Source organism: Octopus sinensis, linkage group LG5 (genome assembly GCF_006345805.1).
Source record: "Octopus sinensis linkage group LG5, ASM634580v1, whole genome shotgun sequence".
NCBI lineage: Eukaryota > Metazoa > Mollusca > Cephalopoda > Octopoda > Octopodidae > Octopus > Octopus sinensis.
Window position 1 is genome coordinate 124,704,953 of NC_043001.1, and position 15,000 is coordinate 124,719,952.

Below are 15,000 nucleotides of genomic sequence, written 5' to 3' on the forward strand. Positions count from 1 at the left end.
CTGTCTGTCTGTCAGTGTGTGTGAATCTTTTATGAGGTTTGAAAATATTCTTAATTAACATAATTTTATTTTTACCTTTACTTTTAAATGTATACATACAAATATGTGTGTTTATGTATTTATAAACAAGTATTCTCACATTACGACTATCTCAGATTACGAGATATCGCGCTTTCGTAAATTGTAAATTTCAGAACACGTTCTGTAATTTCGCCATTACGGAAACTTGCATAAAATTAACAATATATAACTTACACTTCCTTCTTAGCCAAAAGATTGTCGCTTTTCCGCATTTTAACCTAATTTCAACTCTAGCTAAAATTTTGAAAAAATATGTATTTATCTATCAATGTGTGTGTGTGTGTGTGTGTGTACAGACACGCATATATATATATATATATATATATATATATATACACACACATATACATACATGCGCGCGAAGAAACACACACATACACACACATACATACAAGCATACATACATACATACATGCATGCATGCATACATACATACGTACATACATACATGCATGCATGCATGCATGCATGCATACATAGATACATACATACATACATACATACATACATACATACATACAAGCATACATACATACAAGCATACATACATACATACATACATACATACATACATGCATGCATGCATACATACATACATGCATACATACGTACATGCATGCATGCATGCATGCATACATACATACATACATACATACATACATACATACATACATACATACATACATGCATAAATACATACACGAACACCTCAGGTTCCGAGAGTATGCCTGAAAAAACTGATCGTAACGCGAAATCCCAAACTTAACTTTCTCTTTGGTTTTTATGTTATAAATAGAGAATGCGTTTCGACGGATTTCTTTCTTCCCTTTCTTTTTTTATCGCAAAGCGAAAGCAACAACAAAAACAAGCAATTGGACCACTTTTGTGCATAAAAATTACAATTATGAACTATACGCAGTAAAATATTTATATGTAAAGGTAAAGTAAAGTTACCTTCTAGAGTCATGTAGACTCATAAGGGCCGGTTTTCCGGTTTCATGGCGTATAAAATCGCCTCCTGAACGGTACGCCGGTCTGTCGAAGAATTAGTCATTTTTGCCAGCTGAGTGGAATAAAAGCATTTGAAGAGAAATATGTTAAAAATAAGGGTTGTAATATTGTAGTGCTAGAAGGCTCTTATCGCAAAAGATGTTGACTACTACACAGAGTGAGATTGGGAGAAATTTACACCATTATTGTTGAAACTACAACTGTTAGATATTTTCTTTCGAATAATATTATTTTTAGTCCCAATTTAAGTTTAGAGATGTTATCAGCTGTGTTAGGCGTTCTGGAGTATAAGAGTAAAGTTATCGAAAATTTAGTGATACTGAACAGTGAAACAGTTGAGATTCTATTGGCCAGAAAGGGTGTTTTTTTTTCAAATCATTTCATGTGATGTTTTAGCTCTGTTAGTTTTTTTTCTTTTTTTTTTTACAAGAGAATCATTGAGTATTATACCATGCGATATTTCGTTTACTACTTTTTCTTCCGTTAATTTTAAATTTGAGGATGAGATGTAAAATATCCTTTTTCGGATTAGAAACTACGCTAGGGTCGGTGGCATTATCGGAATGACAACGAGAAATATCTCTGCGAAAAGATCCTTTAAATCCGAAGCCGTTAGTTATTATTGTTATCATTATTGGTATTATTATTATTTGAATTGTAATTACTGCTTCGTGTGCTATTGCTAGTATGACTATTAATTATATCTCTAGCATTGCTAGTAATTTTATGTGCAACATTTAATTGGGGCTTACGCTAATACTTTCAATTATCTTTCTATTGCTAATAGTTATAGGTCCATGTTTAATTCTGATTTTGTCATTACCATCTTTCATCACACTATCATCATGCTTTTGAGTTAGCGTTTCTAAGGAATTCAATAAAATTATGTCCATTTATCTTTGCTTGTCTTCTTATTATACTTCTTTGGGGTATCGTTATTTGGAGAATTAGTCCTATGTTTAACGTTATTTAAATGTTCCATGTTATAATCTGTCTTCGAGTGTTCACTATTTGAAGATAAAGTGTTATTAGTATTTAGTTCCCTAGGTTTATTTATCCTCAGAGTTAGGTTTAAATATTTGATGTCAGATGTACACGTAGGCTATTTTTCTTTGAATCAACTGCACATCTTTTTTAGTGGTCCATTATGATAGTTGATATTATTTTGGAATATTTTGCCATTAGCTGACAGTTTAAAGATTTTAATGAAAATATTTCTAATTAGATTATTGATAATATATTTAGGAAGATTAGATGATTTGTGAATGCAGTGTAGGTGTTTTAAAATTTGTACTATGGGTAGTATAAGCTGATATTAATGACGAGAATTACATCTAGAACAGTTACACTTTTAGTGATCATTTCCAAAGAATTAAATTAAACTTTTTGAAAACTTCATAAAGACCCTTGCAAAACCGTTCCAAGGCTGAAGAGTTAGAGTTAGTTACAGCATAAAGAACGCTATCTTGGTACAATCCTCCACCATCTTCTCGGAATGCACCCTTTAATTGGTGCCATAGAAATAACCCAACGAATTCTCTGGCTTGGTTGGAATCGGAAGATTACTTCAATGTACTTCATTTTCGAGATTGGGCACAAAATTTAACTCTTCTTATCTGAAAGCTACATATTAATACTACAGTACCTTCCTACCTACAATTTGTGTTGTGCTAGAGGAAGTAACTCAAATAGAGTAAAAGAGACACTATTGATAGTTACGGTACTGGTGGCGATGGATGCACTAGTGGTGAGGTTGTTAATAAGAGTTAATGTAATAAGACAGACAGACAGAAGAAAAGTTTGTATTCAAATAAGGGAGACAGAAAAAGCATAAAAGAAAAAGAGAGAAAGTATTCCAGAGAAAAGAGTATAGAAATGATAATGGCAAACGGTTGTGGTGGCAGTGGTAACGATGTTTATTTGTTGTTTGTGTAAGCCACATTTTTTGGTAGTCGTGGTAATGGAGTCGACGATATTGCTTTACAAGGCGACGGTTTGTATAAACTGATTGAGTAAACTGGTCGGCATTTGAATATTGCTTTATAGAATGCCTATTGGAAGATTGCTGAAACAGCATCGAATCATTCCAACTTGTTCTTCATCATTTTAAAATCCCTTAGCCACCCACACCTGCCTATATTTCCCTCTGTCATGTTGCTTTGCATCGTAAACAACAACAAATTTTTTAGTTAAACACAGCCTGTCTACTGGAGATTTAACAATCAAGTTGCCTAACTCAAATAACACTACATCTCCGCGTAACGCACATATACACACTGAGAAATACCATTCTGTTCACGTTAGCACCACCCCATCTCCAAAACACAAACTGCTCATCAACCAAATCCACTCATATATTAATGTGAGTGTGCGTATGTAATAAAATTGCGTGTATGTGGTAAATGCAACATACAGAATCCATAATATCTACTACCATTTTTTAAGCATTGATCTGTTTTTCTGTAAATAACACCGCTTTTCACGTAATTTTTTTCCTCTTGCCTTTTTCTTTAATGTTCTTCACAGCAGGCCACTGTCTGAAATGTTGAAGCTTTATTTCCCTCTCACGATGTAATTCTATACACTATGCACTTGGTTATTGATTGTTTGTTTGTTTTTTGTATTGTTGGGTCTGTCGCGAGACAGTTCTGGAGATCCTATCATATGCTGATCCAGAACAATCAGATTTTCACAAGTTTCATACAAAAAATATTATAATTCTCATGGGTTTAGTACGAATTAAAGATTTGTCATTGAATACAATATAAGGCGCAGGAGTGGCTGTTTGGTAAGTAGCTTGCTAACCAACCACATGGTTCCGGGTTCAGTCCCACTGCGTGGCATCTTGGGCACGTGTCTTCTGCTATAGCCCCGGGCCGACCAATGCCTTGTGAGTGGATTTGGTAGACGGAAACTGAAAGAAGCCTGTCGTATATATGTATATATATATAAGTGTGTGTGAATATGTCTGTGTGTCTGTGTTTGTTCCCCTAGCATTGCTTGACAACCGATGCTGGTTTGTTTACGTCTCCGTCACTTAGCGGTTCGGCAAAAGAGACCGATAGAATAGGTACTGGGCTTACAAAGAATAAGTCCCGGGGTCGATTTGCTCGACTAAAGGCGGTGCTCCAGCATGGCCGCAGTCAAATGACTGAAACAAGTAAAAAGAGTAAGAAAAGAGTATAACTACATTACTTCCGTTTTCTATTAATAGGACCAACATTAACGAAACCTCAGGTCCAATGACAGATCGTAAGAAAGCAGACGCAGCAGAAGATAAGCGTAATTACACTCGTCCGAAGTCCTTTATATACGATTTATGTATTCTTGGTCCTATTGATGTCGTAGGTGAGTTGTCCTTTTAAATTGTATTTGTAGGGAGAGTTATATATACACATGTAGTTACCATAATAGTTTTGTTCATGTGTTTGCATAAGCTTGTGTTGAATCAGTAACTCTACAAATGAGACGTTGATGAAGGTGTCTTAGGCCAGGACAAGATTCAACGGAGTAATATCTTTCATCAGCGCGACTGTATAGCTTAATTCATTTTATTTAAGCTATTAATCTTCCTGAGATAATCGTGAATCTGAGACGATCTCATACTTCTTTGCTTGTGACTAAATTAGAAATCGATATGAATTAGTATCAAAATTATTTGATCAAAACATTTAACATAAAATTATGATGTAACAGAGAGCTTGTGATTTGTTTGACATATGCTTCAATACTGGTGGTCTTCCGGGTGGTCTTCCGGGTGGTCTTTTCCGCTCGGTATCTCGTCGAGAGAGCACATAAATAGCAACATCATCAGAAAGAAGTCCGGCGTGAGAGATATCATCGCAGAGTATACTCGCAGCATGTATAGATGGGCTGGACACGTCGTCCGGCTCACCGATAATCGGTGGACGCACGCAGCTGTCGAGTGGTACCCGCGTGAGCGGAAAAATATCAATGTTATATCACTAAATATTTAATATGGTAACCTTTATACTGCAGAATTCGGTCATGCATACTTTTGACCAAATTTTTGCTGTAATTTCCGAAATTGTAATCCGAAATTGATGAAGTATAATAAGCAGTAGTTTTCTTTTCTATATAATTGCATGTATTTACGATAGTATTTAGTTTAAATGATCCTGTGTATTTACTCAATATAGTAACATCATCAGCTACTTTCGTGCATTTTGCAGAATAACAATGTATACCGTCCTGGAAGAATATAATGCAATTATGGATGGTCATATAAGTAGAAACACTTTTCTTCAGAGTACCTAGATAATATTTTGAGTTAATGGAGACATTATCCAAAAACAAACTCTTCCAATTGCAGAAATGCCCCACCCCATTTTCTAATAGTTAGGCATCACTTGATTCCTGAAAATGTGTACATGGGATGTAGCATGAGACAAAATTACTTACTGGCGGTTTCGTCATTCAACATTGCTTTAAGCCAATCCCTCTTAGTTCAATTTTTACGATCTCAGATAAATTGCAGTTGATCCTGGATGTCGTTCAATGATAAGCCTGTTATATTTTCACGTTGAACGTTTTTCTGCTACAAAACTAAGTCTTGTTACAAATGATGTCTTATTGTCTAAATATTGCATTTTGTTGAAGCCGGCAGAGTTATTGTAGATGTAAAAAGAGGTATTGTAGATGTAACAAGACAATAAATCGTATGATCAAATTTGAAGAGTTGTGGCTCGAGGGCTTTCTAATTTGCTAAATGATTTGTATCCACCTATCAGACAAAATAGAGACCAAACTATCAAGATCCACCAAGAAATATATTCAGCTGGATTGATATCTGCCTAACACGAATTCATTGTTATGTAAAACAAAATTACAGTCCCTTTACTCAGATGACAATTCTATAGACCTATAAAATATAGCAGTACCCTGTAGTATTTCATATGAAACAATAATTCATGATTCGTATTTCATACTGCCTAAATTAAATCATTTACAAATATCAAGTAGTTATATAGTTTTTATTTTATATATGACACATTTAGTAAAATACTTTTATTCAGGCTTTTGACCAGGACAGATACAGTTTATACAAGGATAACAATCAGTACATGATGTTAGTGATGACAGCATTAAGATTCTTTAATACATAGGTGTTTGAGTGTTGTTTCGTCTAGAATACCTTTCCTTACATATATATTCATAGTTTTCCGGTTTGTAATAACCTAACATTTATCTTTATACTGATTAGTCATTAAATAATAAATAACTTTATTAACCAGATGTTTCAATTTATATTCAATCATTCAAAGCACACTTTTAGAGAGATTTTTATTTGTGTTCATTGTATTAATACACGATGTGTTATGACATCTGCAGCTGTTATACAGTCTTGAAAATTTGTATACAACATTGTTCTTTGTTTTAGTATTAAAATTAGTCTTCTTAAAATTTGCAATATTTTTAGTAGTTGCTTGTCTGAACTAAAAGAAACTTACACTTCATGATCACCTACAGCCATAAATTTGATACGAAGTATACTAATAATAACAATGATAATAATAATAAAAATAATTATTGAGTTTGGTTTAATGGCCTACCAATATACACTATGAGTTTCTTTGCCCTAGGAGTCGGGAAGACACTCGGCAAGAAATGGAAGAAAATTTGAAAGAAGAAAAAAAAAAGTAATAATAATAATAATAATAATAATAATAATAATAATAATAATAATAATAATAATAATAATAATAATAATAATAATAATAATAGTAATAATAATAATAATAATAGTAGTAGTAGTAATAATAATAATAATAATAATAATAATAATAATAATAATAATAATAATAATAATAATAATAATATATTTTTTCTTTATTGACCACAGGGGCCCAAATATATTGTGCAAAGTATATGATATTAAAAGTGTTACAAAAAGGGGGAAGTACGAATATAATAAATGGAATATTTAGGAAAATCATAATACAATTTATTAAAACAGGTTAAAAATTTAATGCACAATACATAAAGAGAATAGAAGAAGCCACCCAGGGAATATTAACACACCCAACGACTCTCAATACTTATCTTTACGACCACTTCCTACGGCTTGCTACATTCATAATTGACCATTTTGGCTAAAATGCAAAAGTCACATCTTTCACCTATTGATAGATTATAGGTGTGTTTTCCATAATTTCTATCGTAACATATCGAGGTTATTCTTACCGTCAATCAGCATAGTAATTTTCTTGCTCTGCTTCGTATCTTTCAGCAAAATTCATTCCAATTTTGTAACTGATTTGGATAACAGTAAAGCTGGTGTGCCCCGAGGGGACAGGCATGTTCTACATTCTGCTTACTTTTAGTCCGAGGTCATTCATAATTTTATTCTGCCTTCTTTCTGTTCTTTCTATTTCAAGTGGTATCTCCCTGAGACCCTCGGGGACCCCCTTCAGTCATGAATGACCATGGGATTGCACCTAGAAAGTTACCCTCCTAGACACAAGTCCGGGCAAGGTTGTTTATGGAAGGCCAGCAGTCGCCCATGCATACCGGCCTACCCTCTCCACGCCACCAGTGTTATCCAAGGGAAAGACAGCTTGGTACCAGTGACGTCGCAACTCATTTCTACAGCTGAGTAAACTGAAGCAACGTGAAATAAAGTGTCTTCCTCAAGAACACAACACGCTGCCCGGTCCGGGAATCGAACTCACAACCTCACGATCGTAAGCTCGACGCTCTGACCACTGAGCCATGCGCCCTGAGCTTCTAGTAGTAAACATAAAACAGTTTTATAGCTGCGTATAACTTCTATGTTCTAAAGAATCGAAACGAATCACTTTATCTATTTTATCATTTCCGTCTTTCTTGCAATCAGTTTAAAAAGTCTATAAATTGGTAATTTGCTATTCGAAATATAGTGACTGGCTCCTCTTCCTACGTTTTAGTCTGTTATTATTTTATGTATTTTTTCTTCTGAAACCTTTTTTATATTTCTTCACTGTCTTCTGGAGTTTTTCCTTTGCGTTTTCTGTCCTTCAAATTGACGTCTGACGATGGCGGTTTGGCACTTGCTAGTATCCGAGAGAGCTCAAACAGATTCCTTTTTTTTCTTTTCCTTTTTGTTACTGGGACAGAAGACAAAAGTGGTTGTGGTTTTTTTTTTTTGTCTTTTACAACAATATCCGGCTTATTAGCTTTGATGATTCTGTCTGTAAGTACAAGAAAGTCCCAAAGAGTCGTTACACTTTTCCCCTCAGCTACAGTCTCACGGTGGTGCTTATACCACTTGTCAACAGTTTTGATTTTTATAATGCTAACATATTAACCAGTGTAGATACTGGTCAACTGTCATATTTTGATTGTGCCAAAACTTTAATTTCAGATATTAAGTCGTCCACTGTTTCAATCTCTTCCGGCACTTTGGATCTACTTCATTTTAGTTCTGGGTCAATAAGCTTTCATCTCGAGCAGCTACGATGAAGTTTTTACTCTCTACCTTTAGCTCTGGGCTTCGTAATGGTCAACATCAGCTTGTTTGCCACGGGCCACACATTTACCATACAGAGGTTTCTGCCCCGCCAAATTGCCAACTGTCCATGCAATTTTTTCTTTGCCATTAATTTTACTTTCCTTACAACAACAGTTGTCACATTATACTTGTCACATTAGGTATACACATTATACCTAATTTTATCAGGTGGTGCTATTAAGTTAGACTATCTTTGGTGGAAACATATCTAAATTTTATTAAAGTTTTATATAGATATATAATATATATAATATATATATATATATATATATAGAGAGAGAGAGAGACATATATATGTGTATATATATATATACATATATATTATCTATATATATATATATATATAACGTATATAATACATATATAATATATATATATATATATATATATATATATTATATATATATATATATATTATATATGTAATATATATATATATATATATGTAAATATAATGTATAGATATATATAGAGAGAGAGAGACATTATATATGTATACATATATATAAAGATATATATTATATATATAAAGATTATATATTTATGGATATTTAACATATATAATTTTATATATATAAATATGTATAATATATATATTATATATATATATATATATATATATATAGTATATAATAAATATTATAAATATATATAAATATATTATAGAGAGAGAGAGATATAGAGAGAGAAAGATATATAGAGAGAGAGGGGAGAGACAGAAACAGAGACAGGGAAGAATGATTATTTAAGTAAATAACTTATGGCTTTCGCAGATCAATCATAAGTAAACATATCGGCAGAATCGATTGATTTGTGTCTAGAACTGAAAAGGGACCCAAAGAAAGACGACACTTCACCATTTATTTAAACTATGCTTATGATTGGCCTGTATCAAATTTCTGTTAGTAGCTGGATATTTACTTAGTTGTTTATGCCCTACAGGTCAACCTTAATGCTAGATTTAAATCAAAGCTGCTCCAACCATGACCATCCCGGTTACATCATCTCACGTGCAATTGCTTTCTTATTTAAATAGTAGAGTTTGATTAGATAAGAAAGCAATGGTGTTTAAATGATAGAGTGTATGTAAAATTTGGTTCTATTTTAATCAAGAAGAGAAGCTTAGTTGGCGACTCCGGATTTTTTTTTTTTGCTTCTATTTTTTGAAACTGAGCAGTAAATGGATTTACAAAAAACAAGATTTTAAAATCAGTTTAACTATGAAACCACTTAATCTAGATTAATATTTTTTTAAATCATTTAAATTAGCAGCAAAAATAAATTCGAACTTCACGTGATTGTTTAAAGGGAAGAAATATAAACTGTCACAAATCCTGAATTGATTTTACTAAAGTTTGGTTCCAAGACATTTGATGGTATTTTCCAGTTCACAGATTAACTAATTCTCCCTTTTCAATTTTAGATTAGGGTAATTTGAATGAATGGGTGGTTATATTCAAGAGAAACACGAAACCGCTAATCCAACTATTTTCTCTAGTTGAGTTGCTTAATTTATCATCCATTTCCATAAAGTTGTATATCTCTTGTTCAAAAAATCTAAAAAACATTGATAATATTCACTCCTTACTTAGTCAAGGAACTTCCCAACAATAATAAACCAGACTTCTAGACTCAGATTCAAGCCCTATACAAAATTGTTGAACTTTTGATGGTTAAGTGTCTTGGTCTTATTAAAACAATGCTGAAATTTCAACAGGATTTTCTAATTTTAGTACTTTGGTACGAATTTTCCGTATAATCAGATGCAATAAACCGATCCTTTTATGCAATGAACAATTTAAAATACTTTTCTACAAACTTTAGAGCTGCTAATTCTGATTTTAAGAAAAGGAATAGCGATCTAAGGTTATGATATTGTAGAGGTTACATCTCTTGATATGCTCATGAAACAGTTCAAAAGAGATACTGAGCTTTATTCATGTGGCTTATTTCTTTATAGATATATTCTTTAATAGAATGAAAACAAATTCTTCAGTAAAATTAAGGTTCTCGAATATGAATTGCAAATTTAGCTGAATCTGGATCATCTGTAGTTTCGTCGGTGACCAGTGAAAACTAACTGAATTTAGATAATTTTCTGCCGACTTAACTATCATATCGGCAACAATTTCTTTTACAAGAGAGCATCCTTCGTCGAATTTATCAAAATTGCCTTTGGATTGTTTAACAACTTTTTTCGCTTACTATATAACTAGGGTGCACAATATTTTTGAATCTCTATGCCTTGTAGCAAAAGCTTATTCATGTTTCTTAAGTGTTTCAATTTTAATTTTTCTAATACTTCGCTTAAAACTCATAACAGCCAAAACGTTTGGCCGTGTAAAGCTGTTCAACGTGAATTTTCTTAAATGCTAAGAGGAACTCGGAAACTATTAAAAGCACTTGTCTGTTCTTTTTTTCACTTCAGCAATGAAGTAATCATACACCCACTTATACTGGAATTTTCTTCTTCCTTCGGAAAGTTTTCTCTTTTTTTTTTTTGATGAAGCTATTTAGAGAGTTTATTCATAATTAAAATGAAAAATTTACAGAACTTAACGAACTTTGTAAGAATGCTCTCAATTTACCCAAAGACTATCATTCTTAAATTACAAATTATTGAATATCAATGCAGCGTAAAGATTTGCTTGAATCGAAAAACTAAGTTACCTGAAATGGTTATATGCATATTTGTATTTTTCATTTGTTGATAATTCGGAGAATCAACTATCTCCATGTAAAAGAGGGTGTTAGTGAACGAAAGAAAGAAAATTATTCAAAATTAACAGAATTGGACCTAAAGATTGCGCTACAGAATTTTAATAAAATCTTTTAACACGTATCACACTAAATGTCATAAACGGGTTACATTTGGTCCGACTGTTACAGGTTGCCTAAGTCTGCTCTTACAAAAGCATTAGCCAAATCTTCTGCTCGTCTTGAAATCATCACTGACAGTGATGATGAACTGTCACGTTGGTCTTTCTAGTCCGGGATACAGGTCTGAAAATGAGTAGAAAGTTATGGCTTATAATTCAAAGGAACAGCTTTGTTATATGCTGTACAATGCTTATTTTACGTTATGTGTACACGTGTCTCTGGAATACCCTGCCGCTTACTCGTTAACTCAAGGAGCAGTTAATTCAGTCGTCCGAAACGCTGAATACTTATCGACGAAACCGATGGAGATCTATTCATCCGTATCACAAATTAAACATGTGAATCTAACCTGCGTTCGTTTTTCTGAGCTTTCCTTCTATTTTTTATTTTCTTTCTTCTCTTTCCAGTCTCTCCTGTACTACCTCCAGTGTCCGACAAAGGACTATGTTTGAAAAGTCATACTCTAACTCCATAAATATTTTCCTTCTTTGAGTTTCAACCGAATAATATTAACTATGAGACTCCTTTGAACTTTTGGTGTTTTTAATAATTTGCATTTGCTTTGCTACATACATACACACATACATACAGACAGACAGACATATTGAGTCATCCCATAAATAATGCGGTATTTTTTTATATATTCCCTTTCATTTTCTACAATGCTCTTCCTTCTATCTGGTAGACTTGCAAGGCTGCTCTTCCAAAATTCACTTGTCCGTAACGAAAAATATTCCTCCAGTACTGTTCTGACCTCGTCTACAGAATTCATATTTTTTTCCGTCTAAATGATTTTAAAGAGAGCGGAATAAATGATAATCAGATGGGGCAATGTCCGGTGAATATGGTGAGTGTGGCATCGTTTCCCATTCAAACTGCTCCAGCCTTTGGAATGTCATCCTCGCTGTATGTGGCCGAGCATTGTCCTGATGGAAGAATATCTTTCGTCTTGAGACCAAAGATGATCGTTTTCTTCTAGCGCTGACTTGAATGACTGGTTAAATGACCAAATTCAAGCTTCTCTGCTAGTTCCTCAGCAGTTACGATGGGATTTTGTTCCACCAGGGTTAGCAGTACGTTCTCGTCGAGCTCTACAGAACGTCAGAACGTTATATAAATATATACACACATATATATAATATATATATATATATATATATATATATATATATATATATATATATATATATAGATATATATATATATATATATATATATATATATATATATATATATATATATATATATATATATATATATATATTAGATTCAACTTACGTTGAATGTCAACCAACAAAGTTTGCTTTTGAAGCGTTGAGATGTATTGAAATATATAGATAAGGAAATAATTTTAATATCAAACGCAGCATAATGATATTAATATAGCATGAACAGAATAAACTATCCATCTCGGAAGTTCAGAAGTTCGAGGAATATGGAATTATTCCTGTTCCGGAGTTGTAGTACTTGTCAAAGAATCCGAAGATTATTTTATGGCTCAGTTCTACAGAGCAGTGGGGTGATATCCTAGCGAATAATAGGTCCTGTAACTCATGGGTAAGATCGGGTTAAGTCACTCCAGAAATGTCATAAAACTATAGAATCCATGACCAACAACACATATAAGCATTACATGGGTATGTGTTCAGGCGTGTGTGTGTGTATGGGAACGTGTTGGCATTAATGAAAATTTGCATACATAGGCACATGCGCGCACATACATATATATATATATACCTATATGCATATACTCTTTTACTTGTTTCAGTCATTCGACCCCAGGACTTATTCTTTGTAAGCCTAGTACTTATTCTATCGGTCTCTTTTGCCGACTGCTAAGTGACGGGGGCGTAAACTCACCACCATCGGTTGTTAAGCGATGTTAGGGGGACAAACACAAACACACAAATATATACACACACACATATATACTTATATGTACTTATAAGTATATATAAGTATATATACTTATATATAATATATATATATATATATATACTCGCACATATACACACACGTGCATGCACATACAGAACACCACACACACACACATAATATATATATATATATATATATATATATATATATATAAATATATAGGCGAGCTGGCAGAAGAAACGTTAGCACGCCGGGCGAAATGCGTTGCCGTATTTCGTCTGCCGTTACGTTCCGAGTTCAAATTCTGCCGAGATGGACTTGCCTTTCATCCTTCCGGGTTCAATAAATTAAGTAGCAGTTACGCACTGGGGTCGATGTAATCGACTTAATCCCTTTGTCTGTCCTTGTTTGTCTCCTCTGTGTTAGCCCCTTGTGGGGTAAAGTAAAGAAATATATATATATATATATATATAATATATATATATAAGGCGCATGGCTCAGTGGTTAAGGTGTTGCACTCACGATTGTGAGATCGTGGGTCGATTGCCAGACCAGGCGTTGCCTTGTGTTCTTGAGCAAAGCAATTCATTTCACGTTTCTCTGCGATCATTTCGTCATCTGACAAGTGGCACCCGTTGCACCTGTACAGGTAATGTCAATTTGATGGTGGGAGTGAGCATATGTGTACACAAACATTTGGTCACTATAAAAAAAAATCATTGGTGTGGTTGTTTGGTAAGAAATTGTCGAACACCCTCATACGTCGTCTAACGACGGGAAAGTCCATCATATATGTGTGCGTATGTGTGTGTGTGTATGTGTGTGTGTGTGTGTGTGTGTGTGTTTGTGTGTGTGTGTGTGTATCTGTGTGTGTGTGTTTGCATATAGTGGGAGTGGGTGGGTTACAAGAGAAGAAGAGAGTTTACTGAAGCTGGAAAAATTCAGAAACTGTTACTCTGAGTTTCACCTTACCAATCATCAGAAAGTAGTGACTTTTCGGGGCAATAAAATGATGCTTAATAGTTCGTAGATAATTAGTTGCCAGATTATCAAACAAAAAACTAATGCTCATTTCACGAGATTTGGTTATTTGATGTCTGTGTTTATGTGTATGGCTACAAGAATGGCTGCTGCGATTAGATAAAACCATAAATTTTTGGCTCAGTCCCACTGTACAGTAACTCGTTGTGTAAATATGTATAGGCGCAGGTGCGGCTGTTTTTGGTAGGAATTTTGCTTCCCAACCTGTGGTTCAGTTCTATTGCGTCACAAGTGTCTTCTAATATAGTCTACGGGTGGCCAAAGCCTTGTGAGTGAATTTGTTTAAATAACGATCTTATACTTATTTATATAAAGTTATATATTTATTTCGTCATTATATTCTCTGCGGTGATATATTTGACCATATCGCACGAGGAGCTTAGGCGGGCAATTTAAGCTGGTCGGGTGCATACGTGCATATATATGTATGTATACGATCGTATATGTAAGTATTCGTGTGTTGTATATATATATTTTTGTATTTATGTACTGTGTATATTCCACTGAAGAGGCAAAGCATTTTTTATGCAGAGTCAGAAATCCGAGATCTAGAATTAACCAGTAATATTTTTTACTAGTTTATTTTGTCTTTTTGTCTT

The 15,000-nt window shown here is 33.5% G+C and overlaps 1 protein-coding gene across 1 annotated transcript in view; it reads left to right on the forward strand.

Moving 5' to 3' along the window:
* The window catches only part of LOC118763569, a 77,828-nt gene that overhangs the window by 59,757 nt on the left and 3,071 nt on the right, over positions 1–15,000 (forward strand). Inside the window, exon 3 of the mRNA XM_036503149.1 lies at positions 4,307–4,440. Within this exon, the coding sequence (XP_036359042.1) occupies positions 4,307–4,440 (134 nt within the window). The remainder of the gene's footprint in view (positions 1–4,306; positions 4,441–15,000) is intronic.